Source organism: Trichosurus vulpecula, chromosome 3 (assembly GCF_011100635.1).
Source record: "Trichosurus vulpecula isolate mTriVul1 chromosome 3, mTriVul1.pri, whole genome shotgun sequence".
Lineage (NCBI taxonomy): Eukaryota > Metazoa > Chordata > Mammalia > Diprotodontia > Phalangeridae > Trichosurus > Trichosurus vulpecula.
In genome coordinates this window covers 290313891-290334179 of record NC_050575.1, presented here as the reverse complement: position 1 = coordinate 290334179, position 20289 = coordinate 290313891, and the positions used below count along the sequence as shown (strand labels likewise).

The window sequence follows — 20289 nt, the reverse complement described above, 5'->3', positions numbered from 1 at the left end:
GAAAATAGATCCAAGAGAGATAATTTAAAAATTATTGGACTACCTGAAAGCCATGATCAAAAAAAGAGCCTAGATATCATCTTTCAAGAAATTATCAAGGAGAACTGCCCTGATATTCTAGAGCCAGAGGGCAAAATAGAAATTGAAAGAATCCATCGATCGCCTCCTCAAATAGATCCCAAAAAGAAATCTCCTAGGAATATTGTCGCCAAATTCCAGAGCTCCCAGATCAAGGAGAAAATACTGCAAGCAGCTAGAAAGAAACAATTTGAGTATTGTGGAAACCCAATCAGAATAACCCAAGATCCGGCAGCTTCTACATTAAGAGATCGAATGGCTTGGAATGCGATATTCCGGAGGTCAATGGAGCTAGGATTAAAACCTAGAATCACCTACCCAGCAAAACTGAATATCATGTTCCAAGGCAAAATATGGAGTTTCAATAAAATAGAGGACTTTCAAGCTTTCTCAGTGAAAAGACCAGAACTGAACAGAAAATTTGACTTTCAAACACAAGAATCAAGAGAAGCATGAAAAGGTAATCAAGAAACGGAAATTGCAAGGGACTTACTAAAGTTGAACTGTTTTGTTTACATTCCTACATGGAAAGATGATGAGTATGATTCATGAGACCTCAGTATTAGGGTAGTTGAAGGGAATATGCATATATATATATGTTTATGTATAAGTGTATGTGTATGTATGCATATATCTATGTGTATATGTATGTATGTATGTGTATATATGTGTGTGTTTTTATATGTATATATATATATGTAAAAGAGAGAGAGCAGACACAGTGTGAGTTGAAGATGAAGGGAAGATAGCTAAAAGAAATAAAATGAAATTAAGGGATGAGAGAGTAACATACTGAGAGAGGGAGATAGGGAGAGATAGAATGGGGTGGATTATCTCGCATAAAGGTGGCAAGAGGAAGCAGTTCTTTGGGAGGAGGGGAGAGGGCAGGTGAGGGGGGAATGAGTGAACCTTGCTCTCATCGGATTTGGCCTGAGGAGGGAATACCATACATACTCACTTGGGTGTCTTACCCCACAGGAAAGAAGAGGGAGGAAGGGAAAAAAATAAAATAAAAGGGGGGGGGGGATGATGGAGAGGAGGGCAGATGTGGGTGGAGGTAATCAAAACAAACACTTTGGAAAGGGGACAGGGTCAAGGGAGAAAATTCAATAAAGCGGGATGGGTTGGGAAGGAGCAAAATGTAGTTAGCCTTTCACAACATGAGTATTGTGGAAGGGTTATACATAATGATACATGTGTGGCCTAGGTTGAATTGCTCGACTTCTTAGGGAGGGTGGATGGGAAGGGAAGAGGGGAGAGAATTTGGAACTCAAAGTTTTAAAAACAGATGTTCAAAAACAAACAAAAAAAAAAGTTTTTGTATGCAACTAAAAAATAAGATACACAGGCAATGGGGCGTAGAAACTTACCTTGCCCTACAAGAAAGGAAGGGAAAAGGGGATGAGAGGGGAGGGGGGTGATAGAGGGGAGGGCTGACTGGGGAACAGGGCAACCAGAATATATGCTATCTTGGAGTGGGGGGGAGGGTAGAAATGGGGAGAAAATTTGTAATTCAAACTCTTGTGAAAATCAATGCTGAAAACCAAATATGTTAAATAAATAAATTTAAATATTTTGGAAAAAAAATGTTACATTGTTTCTGTGTCCTTTACTACCATATAACCTGGTATTTATGCCTAACATCCTCATTAGCCTGTGGACAGAAAACTGAGTCGCGTTTTACGTGGGAAAAGGCAACAGACAAGCAAGGTTTTTTAAGTTCCCAGGGTTCCCCTAAAGCAAAGGAACATTGTGTGACTCCCCAATATTGACTTCCTCCCATAGGGTCCGGAGAGAACGCCTCCTGCAATTGGCTCCTTCAATACCCATTTCTACGCCCCGCCCCAATTCATTCCCTTCTCGCTTTACCTATTCTCTCCCTCTTTCCCCACTCTTGACTTTGAATACATTCAAAAAACATAGTTTTTCTTTACGTAGCGTCCCATCCGTTAAAATAAAAAACTTTTCTTTTTTTTAAGCACAGGCTTAACAATGTCTGAATACCCCTCCCCCTACCCCACCCGAGACAATAACTCCAATAGCCACGCTCCCGGCGCAAAGATAGGGAGCGCGGCCTCCCGGGGACCATCCACAGGTTTAGCTTGCTTCCCGGTGACGTCACGTAGATGTTCGCTCTCCGATTGGTTGACCCCACCCCAGCCCCGCCCATCATCGGTTTACCTAGATGGCCCCTGGCTACAGTTGTCCGCCTTCCTCCCAGCCCGACCCCAGCTCGGCCCTGCGGGCCTAGCCCAGGCTCCCGCGAGCCTCAACGGAACACCGGCTCGCGGACGAACCCGCTTTCCCCGCCCCTCCGTTCTGGCCCGAGCACTCCGGCCCAGCCTGACTCCCTGACGCTCTCATTTACCCAGATCGACTTGTCCCATCGAATTCAATCCTGCTCCTTCCCACGGGCCGATTTGAAATCTCGCGCGCCCAAGTGCCGCAGACTCTGTGCAACGGCCGCGGAGTGACGTACATCCGGGGGTGTGACCCGAGGCCGCCTAGATGTTCAGGATTGGCTAATCTAGGAGGAGGGGCGGAGCGAATCTGCTTTTGAGGCGGAGTTACCTAGAGGTTACAGCTCTGTGACTGCAGCGGTGACAACACCGCCGCTGCTACTGTTACTGTTCCTTGCGGGTCGGAGTGTTGCCTCAGTGATCCGGTCCATGGTGCTCAGTCTGGGTACCTGCCTTGGGGGCTTGGGGGATGCTGCGGCGCCCTTAGCAGGGCTCCCGCAGGGAACAGAAGTCAGTGCCATCCTGGGTCCCATGGACAACCCCGTGACCCACCCACAGTCAGTCATCAAACGTTTATTAAGCGCTTACGGATGTGCCAGGCGCCGTGCTAAGCTCTGGGGATGTTGTAGTTGGCCCTTCATTTTCAAAGAGGACCAGTGACATCATGGATGATGTCTTGACTTGAATTGGATTTAAGTGAGGCAAAGTTGCATGAAGTCCTCAGTTTCACTCTCACCTCCAGAGTCATCGAAGTCCAAAGTCTAGACTGACCCAGGATACAAAAAAAGGAAAAAACAAAAAAGCCCAGTCCCTTCTCTCAACCACCTCATAGTTGAATGTGGAAGACCACATGCACACAATTACATACCAAGATAGGTATAGGTACGTGTGCATATGTGTGTATTCATATACACGAACATATGTGTGCAGTGTGTATTTATAGGGGAGGCAACATGCAAACAATTATGTACAAACAGGACGGGTATCTATACACACATTAATATATAGGGGTCAGACAATGAGCAAACAATTATGTACAAATAAGATGTGTGTATACTAGATATACACATATAGGGGAGACAACATGCAAATAATTATATACTAACTATATATGTACACATATGCGGGGAGACATGCAAACAATTACAAACAAGATGTATACATATACACACATATATATAGGGGAGGCAACATGCAAACAAATACAAATAATAACTGCATATATGTATATAAACTGATAAAGGGAAAGACAACATGCAAATAATTATATACAAACAAGATATATATGTGTGTATATAATCCCATTTTCAATTTTCATATATCTGATTAGTTCCAATTTATCATATATGCATATATGTTCATATACATGTATGTGTACATGAATATATGCATATGTATATATGTGATAAATTGGAAATAAAGGGAAGGCACTAGAATTAAGGGGTATCAGGAAAGGCAAGAAGGATTCATTAGCCAGGAAGGGGGAAATGTGTGATAACTATGGGACAGGGAAGGAGATCTTAGATATCCGATTTTGTGTCATTGATCCCTTGGGTAGTCTGATGAAGTCTATGGACTCAGAATAATGTAATTCAGTCAATGAGCATTTGTTAAGCACTTATTAGATTGCTAGACGCAGTGCTAAGTGTTAATGTTTAAAATAATTGAAGAAAATGCAGAACTTCAGTTAGAGGTTAAGGAAAATAAAGATTTAATTTTTCTGCCATCTAATTTCACTGGGTACCCTGAAATCTTCCACAGATCCCAAAAACCCCTATTATATGATTTCTGTGAAGGTCCCTGATAACCTTCCCACTCCTACCTCACCTACCAGTTTGCCAACTCCCACTGTTAGTCTTGTAAACTTCTTAAAGGCAGAGATCTCATGTTATCTAAATTTTGTATCTTCCCTAGTGCCTGGCCTTCTTCAGGTCTCAGCTCAAATCCAGTCTTTCTCCCAGAGCGGTTTCTAGGTTTCTCCCACTGCTAATGCTTTCCCTCTTAGATGACCTTCCATTCACACTATTTGTATGTTGCATTATATAATTATTTGCATATGCTCTCCCCCATAAGAATATGAGCTCTTTGCATCACCAGAACTTTGCACAGTGCCTGGCACATGGTGCTTGATAACCTCTTACTGACTTGCTGACTAATGTCTGCACAGAGTAGATGCTAAATAAATGTTGGTTGAATGACACCAAGTCCTGAACGTCCTTAATCCCATAGAGGAACCCTCCTTACTGGCTGGCTTTGGAATCAAGAGGCCCAGGATTGAAAGGCCATTGTTCCTTTCCTTGGGTAATTCACTTCATCTCTCCAGGACTTAGGCTTTAGTTTCTTCATCTAAAAAATGAGGGGCAGGGAGGGTGGGTGGGAGGGAAGAGGGGAGAGAATTTGGAACTCAAAGTTTTAAAAGCAGATGTTCAAAAAAAAGTTGTTTTTGCATGCAACTGGGAAATAAGATATACAGGCAATGGGGCATAGAAATCTATCTTGCCCTACAAGAAAGTAAGAGAAAAGGGGATGGTGGGGGAGTAGGGTGACAGAAGGGAGGGCTGGGGAACGGGGCAATCAGAATATATGCCATCTTGGAGTAGGAGAGAGGGTAGAAGTGGGGAGAAAATTTATAATTCAAAATCTTGTGGAAATCAATGCTGAAAACTAAAAATATTAAATAAATAATAACAATAATAAATTAATTAAAAATAAATAAACAAAAATGAGGGGCTTGGACCAGATTACTTCTAAGTAATTACTTCCTGCTCATCTATATTCATTTAGCTAAACCTTTCTAAACTGATTTTGACTTTCTGCTTTAACAACCTTTTGGAGTAAATATCCCAAAATGTAATTCATGTTTAGGGAGTGTGATATTTGGCTAATCTGTTCTGATACTTGACTGTCTTAGGGGAAGAGAGGATCATTATTTTTTTCTAGGCTTAGAATATATAAGTGGTTTTCTGCCTGCTACTCCACTCCATTGTCCTCTAATGAGCCAAATATAAAGGATATGTGGTGATGGGAATTAGGGTGGCATTAGAGAAGCCTTCAAAGAGCCAAGGTTAGTGTCCATGATGGGGTTAAGTAAAACAATACAGGATCCTAAGGCCATACTTTTGCCCTGCCCTAACTATCTGGTCATTCTTGCAGCACTAAGAATGGTTCAATACCCAATTGGACAGGATTCTCATTACATGTTGTTTCTCTGTTTTTGTCTCTTTGGAATGCCATATCTGTTTCTGGCTGGTTGGGGCTAAAGTATGTACAGAGAGGTTAATGATAATTTATCATTAATATCTGAAGCAAAGTACCTCTGTAAAAAGAGGAAGTAGCAGAGGGGCCAACTCCACAAATATTGCTTTTTGGATTGCCAGAAAAATAGTAGGTCTCCAGCAAGCCCTACCTTAGTCACAAATGGAGATTCTCTTTTTAATGGAATAATTCAGTCTTGAAATGTCCTTAGCCTGGGTGGAGAATTCTGATGTTATACTTTTAGATAACATGCAGTATCATTTTGGCTTCTAAACCTTGTCTAACTTGATAGTGTATTACATGACATAAAACATTGAGTCTGTATGAGAAGACTTTGGAAATGCCTTTGCATTCATCCTGGCTTACACGCAAATATTTTTTTGGTTTTGTGCGTGTTGAGGAATTCCTGCTCTGTTAAGTGATGGGCTAAGAACCAACAATTTACATCTCTCATGACTGCCAGATAACTGCCCTCCCTTATAGCGTGTGTGAACCACAATAGTACTTATAATTTTTCAAAGTTAAAATGGGCATCATCCCCATTTTACATGGCTCAATTGAAACAAAGAAGGGCTAAGTGACTTGCCTAAGTCATACAGCCTAGTGAATGGCAGAGAACATTGACTGGAAGCCAAATCTCACCAGGCTCTTTCCAGTAACACCTTGTGACTTTTCCAGATGGAATTATAACCAGTGACCCATAAGAGAATAACTGTATCCTACAGATAAATCTTTTAAGCCTTTTTTAAAAGTTTTGGGTTTGGGTTTTTTTGTTTTTGATGGAAAGTTCTACGCTCTTTATCATTAAAACTATTAGTAACTATGTCCTATTCATCTTTTCATTTTCCTGTACCCCTTTCCGCACCCTCTGTTCCACCCAAGCTTTGATGAGTGTTTCTTTTGTTTCCTTCACCCACTCACAACTTTATAATCTCTTTCATGACTCCTATTACACTGGAAACAACCACCTAGAATACTGTACCAGTTTCATTCTTTCTCTATGGACCAATGCTTAATAGTTCTTATAAATACTGTTTGTGGTCACTTAGGCCTTCTAATTTTACAGAGATTATGTGTTTGTGGCACCACAGAAATTGTTCATGGCACAATAACAATATGCTGTGTTTAACTTTCATATTTGCTCTTTCCTGGCCATGGGCCATACCCATTAGGAAATACCCATAAGGCAGACTGGTGTAAAGTATATTGTGAAATGCCAGCATGTGCTAAGGTACGCTGGAAAGCACTTGGGAGTATTTAGAGTTAGGCATGTATAACCTTGGCCTGACATGTTTAGTACAAAAAGGATGCATATTTGTATAGAAAATAAGTTTACTTTATTGGTTCAAAAATAAAACACAGCAAGTTGTATTCAACTCCACAGGACAAGTGTAAGTGTATATTAAAGAGTTTTAAAAAAAAAAAAACTTCTTCCACCATCATAAAACTATTACAACTTCAAAGAAACTCATGGCAAAGAAACTCAATAGCTACCCTTGGACTATGGAGACCAATGTGAGTTAGCATTGGACTTTAACAAACATTTTGAGTCATTTTGTGTTATTGTGACTATAGTCCCAGAGAAGCAAGCCAACATCTGATACTCTGTGGTAGTATTAATGTCATGTCAGCCATGACAGATGGTATTTTACGATAAGAGTGGGGAAGAAATAGCATATACAGTCTCTGACTATGATCCCCACCCTCACTCTTTTCCCCCCACAAACCTATATAAATTAATACCTGAGGTTCAAAAAGGCAAAAGCAAACTTATAACGTATTTAAAACCAGCACTTTGTCATAAGTAAACCTGAGTTCTTATGAAAAACCACAATGTTCAAATCATTCTTCAGTCTGAATTTAAAAGAAACCGACAGAATTACCAATCTGAGGAAAAGCAGACTGTACTAGAGGTTAATGACTAAAGCTCCTTTCCATGTAAAAAGCTCTTCCTCAATAACTCTATAGAAATTGTTGGTTATCTCTTGAAATTGAGAGAGATGTTCTCCTTCAATAATAATACTACATAGCAATTATTAATGTTAGTGACCCTGTTTTAAAAGATCCTCCTTAAGTACTCTCTGTTGCTTCTAAGCACTGGAAAACTTGTCTGACACTGGCTATGGCATCAATTAGAATAAGTAAATTACTTTAGCTGTAGTAGATTATTAATTTCAGAATCTTACACTTCAACAACAGTGTGGGTACTTCCTCCAACCATGTAGATCACAACCAGTAATATGTTCATATCTTGAACAAATTTTGCCTACATCTTCATAAATTCTCCATAAGTGATCACCTCAATGGGCTAGAGGCCTTCCTCTGATTCTTTTAATAATAATGTTGAAGAATCAATGCTAATATATGATTTGATTAGGACTGCGATGTCAGGGATATAATAACTAGAAAATCTGGAGTCATGACTGAAAAACATAACAAAGAAGAAAATGTCTTATTTCTTGGTTCCATATTAGAAATATCGAAGGTAGGGAATGCTCAAATACGAAGAGTTGGATCCTAAAATCTGTGAATTTGAAATCAAAAAGCCTGACAGCATTTGCTTGGGATGAAGTAATGTCAAGGAATTATTTCAATAACAAATAACTCCCATTTTTATAGTGCTTTATGGTTAAAAAGCACTTTACAGAATGTGATCAGCTTTGATGCAAGTTAAATAGATCTGTTCTCATAAAGGAATCAGTTCAAAGAGAAAACTAGGTAAGGTGCATAAGTAGGAACAGCCTAAAGTGGGTATTCTCTCAAATTCTCCCCCATTTTCAGTACAAATGTTTACCGCTTCTTAGAACCTGTTTTCCTTCTAGATCTCAATCATAAGAACATGTGGTCACATGTGCCTGTGCATTCTGATCTCCTTTTGGTTATGTTGTGAATCATGTCAGTAGAAAAACCTTAGAAGCCACAGTCTATGTTAGTTAGTGCTAGGTAGCCTATACCCTGTTTTCATGAAGTTTCTCCTCCTGCTCCCTATGCCCAGGATCATGAACTACATATATCCTCATGACAAGTCAAGGGGCACAGATACTGATGACAAGACCTCTGAAAAACAGACTCTATAGGAGCCCAGAAAATCAGAAATCCCATTTTTAATGGCCTTTACATGACCCTACCAGATATTGGTAAGCTGGGCAAAGATTTCACCTGGGTCACAAGGTCATGGAACTCTGTCACTGCCTTTGAGTGTGCCGCAGAGTCCAGTTCGAGGTGCCGAAAGAGATTGACAGGCTTAGCACTCCGAAAGTTCTTGGGGACTGGGATGGTAAGGGGTAGAAAGGTGTTTCCAATCAAGAAGTGATAAAGACGTCTCTCCTGTAGCCCACGGCCAAGGTACCAGAGGATGTCCTGGAGCCGCTGGGGAAGTAGTTCAGGCTTCCAGTCAGTGAGAGGCAGCCGTAGCAAGAGGTGCATGAGGGCTGTCTTGAAGTGGTAAGGGGTGAGAATGGGTTGATGTAGACCATGGGGCGGGGCCTTGAGGCTCTGGAGGTATGAAATGATCTGGAGGCACTTGAGATGACAAGTCTTCTCTGGGGCAAATCGCACAACCTGCTTCAGGAACAGGTGCTCACAGGCTGCGAAAGACTCAGGCCAGTCCACACTAGTCAGCTTCTCATGTTCAGGTGACTGACTCACAAAATAAACCAGAGAATCATCCCGTTGCACTCCCAGGATCAAGTTGATTAAGAGAAATCGACCTGAACGGTAGTCCAGCCTCAGTTTACATGAAGTGATTGACGGTGGAAAGCTAAGCTTAAAGTCATACTTATGTGCCACTAGGGCCCAGGCATTCCCCACTATGCTTCGGAACCAATACAGGCTCTTGTATACATCCAGGTTTGAGTCAGTACAAAAGTTGGACTTCAGGGAGTTGGCAGGCTTGCCAGTACCTGAGGAATGATCCCAGTGGTGTACAAGACATAGCACATCACCCAAAAGCTTTTCTCGTTTGCACACACATTCTGACTCCACAACCACTCGGCCACAACGGAGCAGACTGGCTTCTGGGGCTCTCACCTCTAGGTGAAATGAGTTGCTTTGTGGGGCTGTTAAAGGCACCAGCACTTCAAACCTGTGAGCATCTTGGCCAATGCCCCATTTCTCAAAGGCAGGGCCTACGCCCACACAATCCTCCAACTGGGGGTGTATCTCCCTCCGGCCCAGCACCTGACAGGCCTCTATCAGGTCATCCACAAAGCTCTCCACAAATTCACAAGTACTAGGCAGGTCACGGGTGGTGTTTTGAAGGTTCTTCTCAAAAAAGGAATCCAAGTCTTCCCGCTTAGGAAAGTCAGATAACCAACTGCATGTAGTAACAGTCTCCCCAAGGGTTTCCTCCTCTTCCTCATCACTGCTGGAGTCAAAAGCTGGTTCATGTTGCATATTCTGCCTGAAGAGCTCAAAGAGGAGAAAGAGAACAAAGAGCCCTGCATTCCACAGGTTCCCCAGCATCCAGCCTAGTGGTCCCTTTGGGCCTTCAGATTGGGAGGCCCTGGTCTTCTCCGGATCTTCTGTTGGTACATTGTTTTCCTTGATGATTTTTTCCTCATTGATTTCTTCATTCTTTTCTACCTCAATTTCTAATGGTTTCCAAACTGACTGCTGTATTTCCTCCTCTCGGGTTCTCTCTTCAAACTCCAGCTCCAGCTGCCGCATCTCTTCAAGCATTACCTTCTCCTGTTGTCGACTTCGGGCCAGTGTGTCCAGGTCCATCCGGTCACTGACAAGCATCAGGTGCTGGACGACATATATCACCGCCACAAACAGGAAACTTATCATAGCCATGGAGGCCACTGCATCTGGAGAGGTAGGAGGGTGGGGGAATAAGTAGTGATCTTCTGAGCTTGTTTTCTCTCCACTTGCATATTCCACAGATACCTGTACCCTAAAATCATGGATGATGACTACATGCTCAGGGAAGGGAGAGGAATATTCTATAGCTTGGACTAGACAGATAAGGGCTATCTTCCTGTGATGAGTTCTGTTTGTATTAAAAAGGATAGGGGTAAAGGAATATGGTTTTTTGTGTCTATATATATAGATATATATAGCTTTCTTCTACATGGTTTGGAGAATATTTAGACCTCTCAACATGGGGAGGTAGGTAATTTTCCCATTCCTTTGTAAGCTGGGAGGGTATCCTCACAGTAGGGTGGTCTCACTTAACCATAGAAATCCACCACAGAAACCAGATATGCCCTGCTAATTCTAGTGACTTTCTTCCCCCTGGCAAAAGGCATTGAATCTGCTGCCTTTCCCACCTCCAGGCAACCTAACCTCTGATAGTCCAATGGCATTTCCTTTCTGACTTCATAACCTCTTCTCTGCCTAGCCTGTGACATCACAATTGCCCTGCCTATCCATCTCTAAGTCACCCTTAAAGTATCATCTGTATCTCCTATACACAGCTGGTAGCCTCTATGAACAGTACTAACAGTCACCTCTACAGCTTGCTGCTATGTTGTACCTTCTTGGGTTTTTTGGACTCCATCCATGTATACTGGCCTTGGCACTAAGTCCAAGTAGCTGTTTGAGGAACCTTGCTACCTAGGCCTTTTTCTAACAGCTTGATCAGTAAATTAAAACAGAAGTCCACTTTCCTACCTGGAGGAGCAGAAGGAAAGAGTATCCACCCCCATCAATCACCAGGATTTCAGCCAATATGGTATCACGTATGGAATGGCTATGGGAGATAGATTTTTTTGTATGTATGTTATTCCCAAATCCTCTGATAACTTTCTTCCCATTTGGAAACTAGAGTTACCATATCTCATCTCCATCTCTAAGGATCCCATTAAAATTTACAAAAAGCCTAACAATCTTATGTTCAAAGCAGAATGATACCCATCCTTAGCCATCCGACTACCCTTTTCATAGTTCACTCTAAGGTACACCCCCCACCCCACTTTCCTGAGGAAATGATCCCATCACAGAGTTACTCTTAAAAAGACCAAGATTTACTTACCGTCTGTGAAATCACACACATACTTCTTAAAGAGACAGAGTAGCTTCAACCTTCATGACTCCCAATATCCTTTGCCTTATCTGTCAATATTTTTCTCTTCTTCAGCCTTGGCTGAATCTGCCAGATGGAGAGTCTCTTTGGTGGTTTCCAGAGACTATACCACGGTGTATACATGTGTATTTTGCTCACAAGATAGGGATTGTACCTGGTTTAAAAAAAAAAAATAAAAAGGCACCTCCCAGGAGCTGGCTGCTTCAATGGAAATCTTATTCCTCTAATACCAGACAGAAACTAGGCTCCGCCTAGCCAACTGCTCCACCCTCCCTTTCTCACGGACACATGATCTTGCTTTCTGGGCTCTTTCTTTCACACATCTGGCCAGCTGCCCAGTCATATACAAGCTCCTCCCATGTACAAATCTAGATCACCAAATGACAATGGGAAAGAATTTGGCCAGAATAAAGGCGAAATTAAAAGATAATTTGTTCTGCAATAATTACCATCACATATTCTATTCTTCTGTTAACAATCCAGGATCATTGTCAGAGTTTGTAAAAAGAAGGGTCAGAGATCTAAGAGTAAATTGTCAAACTTAATTGCCCAAGGAATATATTTTATCTTCTAATTGTTCTAATACCTTGTTGTGCCAGTAGGGGACAGTGTAGGGATGAGAAATCATTAAACAATCCATACTTCCTATGGCCTCCTAAGCAGTGGGCATCAAAACATCCTTGTTTTATAAAACCAGAAGATAATCAGCAAAAGACAAAAAAATTGAGGGACAGCAAATGCTCTCATTCATTCAGAGAAAAAAAATACTAAATGATAAAGTATCCTCATCTGCAATATGAAGAGGTTGGACCAGATAATCCTTTCTACTTCTAAAATCCTATGACCATAAATTTGTCTTCATCGCTATTCCACTTACCCCCTTTAATTTTTTTTAATTTATGCCTTTTATTTTTACATTGCCATTATTTTCAGATAAACTTCCAAGACCACCAGAGAACACTCTCTTGCAACAAAAAGAGTTAGGCAGTGACTGGGAAGAACAAGGTATTCAACATGTCACAGCCACTCTTATATCACCATTACTTATATAAAAATCACCCACTGAGGGGGCACATCTAAACACAAGCTCCCCTTCGTCACCTCAAAACACTACAGTAGGAAATGAGTAAAAGACCAGTAAAAAAAGGTAAAAGGAAATAATTTCTATTTAAATAGAATTCAAATATGCAGGGTGTCCCCAAAGTCTTAGTTCAGTTTTAACCTTTAATAGCTTAAGCTTTACTAACTAAAGTAAAAAGTAAATTTTAATAGCTTAAAAACAGAACTAAGACTTTTGGGACATCTTGCAGCATATGATGTCATTCAAAGAAAAATTATTTTAAAATATACACGAACTTAAAAAATACACAAGTAGTTTTGAAAATCAATGTCAGAAAAACCAGCCAGGTGACTGAAAAAAAATGTAAACAAAAGAGAGATCCTAGTACAATAAATATATATTATAGGTAAAGGAAAGTGAAGTGAAATCCCCAAAGGATAATTCTCCAACTGTAAGAACCCCAGACATTTGAGCAAAACACCTGTTAGAATCTCCAGAGACATTTACAAGGAACTTAAAGCTCTCAAAAAAATTCAAAAACACCAGTCAATCACCGTCCTTTTCCCACCACTCTGGGCAGCCAGCTCTCATTCTGTCCCTTTCTCTTCTTCCTCTCTGTCAAAACCTGTTCTCAGAGAAGATCATGAAAAAGAGAACCAGAAATGTTTCAAGCATTTTTATGCAAATCATACCTCTCCCATTAGGGTCAATGTGCTAAGATTAGTTTTTAAGAGCCAACTGGTTGGCTTTGAATCCTCAGTCAATTTTCAATTTAGATTCACTTTGCACCACTTTGAATTTCTCGCATCTCTTACAAAATTGTGGGAAATAAAGGAAATTTACTATTAAAACAATCCCTAGGAAATGATAGAACTTATAGTTTTGAATGGTTAAGAGGTTTCAAAACAATTCAGTTTTTCCCTACTGATAGAAAAGTATTCAGACAAGCATCAAGTTTCAAAACACCAAAGGTACAGCTTGGTACCTAACTTATTAGGCCCATTCTCTTAGGCAAAATTTCCAAGCTCTCTTTGCTGTTGTTCTGTCACTCATAGACATTTGGAATGAACATAGTCATGAACTTTTAAATAATTATTTAATTTATAAAAGTTTGAGATTGGGTTCGTAGTGCATTACACATTTCAAGTTTTACTTCTCAAGATAAATGTAGACAAACATTTTGATGAACATTCAATGCATCTTCCCTTATGTATTCACAATGTGATATGAAATATGGAAGAGTTTTGGAGGCAAAATGTGAGTTGAAGAGTTTTTGTATCCTTTGAATTTTCCTTGCCTTAAAATAGTACAAATGAATCCCTAGAAAATGATTGTTTATCTGCCTGAAATGACACTAATTCTCAAAGCTACCTGTTGCCCAAAGCTTTGTGTAATTTTTAGGTTTGTGTATATTTTAAAATAATTTTTCTTTGAATGACATTGTATGCTACAAGATGTCCCAAAAGTCTTAGTTCTGTTTTTAAGCTATTAAAATTTATTTTTACTTTAGCTAATAAAGCTTAAGCTACTAAAGGTTAAAATTGAACTAAGACTTTGGGGACACCCTGCATATTTGATTTCTACTTAAATACATTTTAAATCTGTAAACCTTGTAAAAATTGACAAGATTAAATTGTGCACCATAATGTAAACATATGATTTATATATACAAACTCTCCTCCATTGCCTGAGTTGCTAGTTTCTCATCCTTTTCTGTTCATCATGGGTGATGTCTTGATTTGAATTGGTTTGAAGTGAGGCAGAATTGCAGTTATCAGCTTTACTCTCTCTTCCAGAGTCATCTAAGTCCAATGGTAAGACACAAGTCAAGATGACTGGTAATGGCCTGGGATACAGTGGAGGATGTTGGCATCTTTGATATCCAACCAAGCTCTAAGTGCTCCACAGTGCCTGCTTGTAATGGCAAGCAGGGTGGGACTTCTTGATGTTTTTTCTTTTGGAGTGCTTCTCAGCACTGGCAATCCAGTGCCTTTGATGGAGTCTTGCCTTTGTTTCAATCAAGAGTCTTTGATTGAATCAAGAGTCTTTGATGACCTGCTTAAGTCACAAGAAAATCTAAGTCACATGAGTTTGAGTCACATGGTTGTGACACCCTCTGACCCTGAAGAAGTGTATATATATACTCTGAGGTTAGCATTTTGCTTTGGGGGCTCACTCATTGGAAGAGTGTTTGTGTGATTTGGCCAGATGAGACTCTGGGTAGCCATTAAGGAGCCCCTCCCCCCAGCTTTGAAAACCCAGATGTTGGTGCTTCTCTCTCTGGTAACTATGTAGGTATTGCGATGGACAGACAGAAGCCCTGTCTGCTGATATGTGTTCTTTGCTCTATTTATATAATATCTTCTTGTGATTTCTTTCTGTGTTTTCTCTGAAGTTCAGGGTGCTGACTTTTTCCCCTGAACTAAGTGAATAATATATGTATGTTTAATTAAAGTGAGATTATAAACCCCTTAAAGTTGCTTTCCTTAGAAAAGCAGATCAAAGAATCTATGCTAGTAGCCCTCCTGTATGCCAGTGTTATTGGCCTTACACCACAGCAGGGGCAAGCAGCATCGTTGTTACACTGCTTCAGTCTCTTTTGTGGCTATTGGAAGTTGTTCTCCTCTGCCCATTCCACTGGAAGAAGTTTTCACATGCTGGGGTTAGACATCCCCCTAAGTCACAGATGGATTTGAGGCCTGTCAGTTATTCTCAACCTGGTTTAGCTTATTTGCCAAGACAATTTTTGTCAGGGTATAGCCACTGCACATGCTTCTTGGAGCCACAGGTGAGAGTTGGGGGACAGGCGGATGAACAGCCCTGAAATAGGCTTGGCAAACCCTCACACCAGAGGTGCTAGTCCTCCCACCTCATATACTCCTAGAAAAATAGTAAATTCCAGGATGCATGGAGGGACTAAAGGGCTTCGACAAAATGTCTGAGGTCACTTTCCTCTCTGCTTTTAAAAAGAAAGGCTTTCTATAGCCAGTACAGCCAAGTGTTGGTGCTGCAGGGTACTTTTTAAAGTTCACATGATGGTTATACTCCAAACCTCAAGAAGATGAGAGATTTTGCTACCAAATTAGCATGTGGCTTTAATAGAGCTAAACAAATGAGTTGTTCATACCTTGTCTATATTTAGGATCATAAGTTTAGGACAGAAAGTGACCTTAGAGGTCATGTCGTTCTAGCATCTCATTTTATTATTAAAATTTTTCCTTTTTATTCTGAACTTAATAATAGTCATTAACAAACATGAACATTTTCATTTACAAAGAATGAAAGAGATTATGTCTGAAAGGATGAGTTTCTATGACATACAGTATTTTTAACATGTTAAATTTAACAAAGAATTAATAAAATGACCCTTTTTGCGTCCCATTCTGCACTTCCTCTTGTTTTCCTTGGCATACTTTTTCAATGTTTCTGTTTTCTTTTAAAACACTTTATTATAAATACAATTAAACATAAGCACTTTGATATGTACAAAGAAGAAAAGAGGGTTGTTAAATATGAAATCCTGCATTCCTGTTAAATGTTTCTTTAAATTGTATATTAAATTTTAACAAAGTACTAACAAAGTTGTCTTGTTTGTATCCCTTCTAAACTTATTTTTGTTTTCTTCTGGGCATTTTCAAAATGTTGATTGATGCTCTTTCCCTTCTTATTTTTGCATTTCTACCAATCAATCAACAAGTATTTATTTTTTAAGTATCAACTATAGGTCAGACATTCTGCTAGGATACAGGTGCATACAGAAAGAAGGCCAGTTTAGGGGACTCCAGAGTAAAGGAGCAGAGCAATACACAGCGAGGCTGGAAAGGCAGAGCTTTAAAACTGAGACAAAGCTAAACGGAGGGCTTCAGATTCACCTGGGAAGCAATAGGAAGCCACTGGCGTTGGTTGAGTAGGGGGAGTCACATGGTCAGATTTATGTCAGGTATATTACCTTAGCAAGAGTGTAGAATATAGGCTGTAGTGGGGAGAGGTTTGTGGTAAGAAGACCAACTTAGAAGGCCACTGCAACTATCTAGGTGAGGGAAGGGTCAGATGAGAGGGATGCTATGAAGGTAGAAAGATTGGGTAAGTGATTGGATTATGGGGTGAGGAGAGAGTAGGGAGCTAGTGTCTGAGACCAGATGAGTCTTCCTGACTTCAGATCTGGTCCTCTAGCCACTGTGCGACCTAGCTGCCCAGCAAATAAGTAGAGCCAGGCAAAACAGATCAATACGTTGGCAATATCTTAAAACAAGCTTCATTCAGCACTTCCAGTCCTCCATCTGTTGGCCAAGAGGCAGGAGCCACTCATCATTATTAGTCTCCTTAAATTATATTTGATTGTTTCATTGATCAGATTTCTAAAACCATTTAAAGTGGTATTCCTTTACATTGTTATGATCACTGTGTAAATTGTTCTCTTGATTCTGCTTATTTCATTTTGCATCTGTTCATACAAGTCTTCCTAAGATTCTCTAAATCTTTCATAGTCATCATTTCTTATGATGTAACAGCCCATTAGTTCATACACCATATTCCCCAATTGCTGCTATAAAGATTTTTTTTGCATATGCATCCTTTCCTTCTGGCTTTGAAATGTTTTGGGGTGTGTGACTAGTATCCCTCATTTTACAGATAATAGAACAGGAAAAAGACATGACTTACCCAAGGACACACAAGTGATAATTTGTAGAGCTGGGATTTAAATCCAGATCCTGTGAATCCAAATCCAAGATACTTTTCCACTGCTTATCTACCTACGTATTATATATTGCTAATGGAATAATGGCAATAGTTAATATTTGTGTAGACTTTTAAGATTTGTAAAGTGCTTTTCATACTTATCTAGCTTGATTAGGGACTATCTCCTTGTTTTGTCTTTGGGTACCCACTGTGTCTCAAACAGTGCTTTGTACATAGTAGGCACTTAATGAATGTCGGTTGAATTCAATAGGTCTGAATATTTCATTCTCCCTGGTGGTAGGTGACTGATGACCTTCTGAAGCTCATTCCTTTGTTCACTGTCCGTCCTTAGTTTTTGAAGAGGATCAGTGACCTTACAGGGTGATGTCTTGCCTTGCACGTGAATTGGACTTGTGACACACAGTTGCACAAAGTGATCGACCTCACTCTCTCTTCCAGAGTCATCCAAGTCCAGTGGCAGAACAAGAGTTAAGACAACTGGTAATGACCTGGGATATAATGGATGACCTTGGTGTCTTTGATACCTGTCTAAGCTCTAAGGGCTCCATAGCACTCAGCCCCCTTCATGGCCACTGAAACAAACTGTTCTCATCCGTCCATTCCAAAAGAGGGGAGTCTTCGCATGCTTGGGGTAGACATCTCGCTAACTCACCACTAAGTTTGAGGCTTGTCAGTTAACTCGACCTGGTTTAGCCCAACTAATTAGGTTTAGGGGATGTACAGCTTCCTGAAGCCACAGGTGAGAGCTGGGTGCAGGTGGACACCAAACGTGGATAAACAGCCCTGAAAAGGCTGCAAACCTTTACAACAGAGGTGCTAGTCCGCTCTCAACACCCATACACCCCTCTGAAGGTATTCATAAATAAATAGCTGATAAAATCTTTTTTTTAATCCAAGTTTGTGTGTAGAGACCTGTGTGTGGTAGAGGAAACTCTCTCTGCCAATTCAGATTGTGTTCTCTTCTGCAACTTCTAATCTCATAGGTTTGCCTGAGTCACAACAGCCAGTAAGCATCAGAGGCAATACTTGAAACTAGATTTTTCTGGTTTCCCAATCAGGCTCTCTCTACACTATGCCAAGCTACTTTACTATTAAGATAAAAAAATTTCAACCAAAAGAATGAATCTCCAATAGCAGACATACAGCAAGCTTTGAGGATCATAATCCTTTGGTCAAGGGCCCTCCTTGGTAGCCCTCACAACATATCCCATAGGCATTCCTAGGCTTTAGATCAGCCTTGCTCACAAGATAACAATGTCGCTCCACCCAATAGATTCACATCTTGTTCCTGCTCAGTAGAGTTTGCCACATTTTCTCTGCCCTTTAAGATCTTTCCATTGGATATGAAGAATTTAGAAAGGAGTAAGTGTCTTGAGGAAAATGAAAAAGGTATTTCCTTCTCTCCTTGTTCACGGTCTTTCCCTTTCACCTCTGGAAGGAAAGTAGGTACCCAATGACACCTTTATCATCAAATAATTACTATTAGAGAACCCATGTGTGCTTGATGCTGTAGTAAGACTGAACAAATGCCCTCCAGGAGCTATAAGACAGTCGGCACTGATAACACTGATAACAACAAGTACAAACAGTCCCCACTTAGGAATAGATTGTGTTCTAAAAGCTCCTATTTAAGTTAGTTATCTGGAACTCTTAAAGACATTCCCCCTACTGAAATAATTTTACAGACAGTTAATGGGTTTCCAGAAAAGAGACAGTGTGGTGTAGAAAAAGCCCTTGCCGTGAAATTAGAAGACCTGTATTCATGTCTAGTCCTGAGCCTAGGAAGGAGTGAAAAGAACCCCAGGCCCTACACTGAGTTGAATCCTAGTTTCAACACTTAGAAGTATAGTATTTACCCAGGCCCGTTCTACCTGCCCCCCTGTAGAGGGCCAGCTCTGAGAAAGTCCATTCTGGGATATAGATACCGGCCAGGTTTTCCCTGGGGTCTGTTCTTGCCCTTGGGCTGATAACTCAGCACTGGGCTCTTCATACCCCACCTCAGCATACCCGTGGTGTTTAGGATGAAGGCTCTCCAAGCTTCCTTGGTATACACGTGCTCTCTCCAATACTTCCATGGCACACACTTGCTAAACACCACCTGTGGGCTATTAACACAATATTGTTTACAGCAAAAGGGGAACAAAAGCAAGAGGAAGTCATGCAAAGGGGAACTAAGCATGAGGAAGTCATGCATTATTACAAATGCCTCGCACATAGACTTGTTGATTCCGCTTGCCTAAAAGGTATATAAGCCCTTTTCCTCTGCATAATAAAGAGAGCTGTTCTTTACTCTTCTGCCTGGCCCGTGTTTTCTTTTCATTCTCGGGGGCATTCAGCCACCTCCGGCCATTTCGGCAACACAGCCGCTGGAGGCACCCCCCCCCCTTTCCAAAATTGCCCAATTCTCCTCCCCTAAACAAAAACATCCATTTTTCTAGAAATTAGAGAGAGAACAGTTTTATTTGAAATAATCCACACTAATGTGTGAATGATTGAGACCTCTGGGAAGAATAAGAAGTTCCTTGTATTTTTAAAAGATGATTCTTGTTAACCCAAATAAACTTTGGAATTGTAAAGTTTTGGGAGGTATGCCAAAGTAAAATGAAAAAATTCAGGCAATATGGGAGGTGTCTGCACAACTCTTACTTCTGACCCCTTAACTTCTCCAAAAGCACAGTTTGGTTTGTTGGGATTTTTTTTTTTAACACCTCCCATGGCAGTGGTGGAGGTCATAGATTTAGAATTGAGAGGGACATTAGGTGTCATCTAATACACTCCCCTCATTTCATAGATGTTTACCAGAGAAGTTAAGTGATCTGCCTAAGGTCATACAGGGAATTAGTCATGGAATGGGATGCAACAGATGTGCATGTTCGTATCAGTGACTGGTTTGTGGTGGACTGTTTTCTTGTATGGAACAAGCGAAG

At 40.6% G+C, this 20289-nt stretch overlaps 2 protein-coding genes across 5 annotated transcripts in view; both read right to left on the bottom strand.

The window, feature by feature from the left end:
• The window catches only part of NCAPH (non-SMC condensin I complex subunit H), a 50953-nt gene extending 39327 nt beyond the window's left edge, over positions 1-11626 (bottom strand). The window contains exon 1 of one of the 3 annotated variants that reach the window (XM_036752159.1): positions 11551-11626. The gene's annotated coding sequence lies outside the window, so the exon portion shown is untranslated. Of the gene's footprint in view, positions 1-2446; positions 2608-11550 lie in introns of those variants that run through there. The other 2 variants (XM_036752158.1, XM_036752160.1) reach the window with 2 other exon arrangements.
• Positions 6903-11626, bottom strand: ITPRIPL1 (ITPRIP like 1). 2 transcript variants are annotated; one of them, XM_036752161.1, is made up of 3 exons: positions 11551-11625; positions 11190-11268; positions 6903-10384 (listed from the first exon to the last, which is right to left on the bottom strand). In XM_036752161.1, the coding sequence occupies exon 3, from the start codon at positions 10368-10370 to the stop codon at positions 8688-8690; it is 1683 nt and encodes a 560-aa protein (XP_036608056.1). In that variant the 5' UTR covers positions 10371-10384; positions 11190-11268; positions 11551-11625; the 3' UTR covers positions 6903-8687. The 2 variants fall into 2 exon arrangements, with proteins under 2 accessions (XP_036608056.1, XP_036608058.1); XM_036752163.1 differs by lacking the exon at positions 11190-11268 and having other exon boundaries at positions 11551-11626.
• Positions 11627-20289: the final 8663 nt, after the last annotated feature.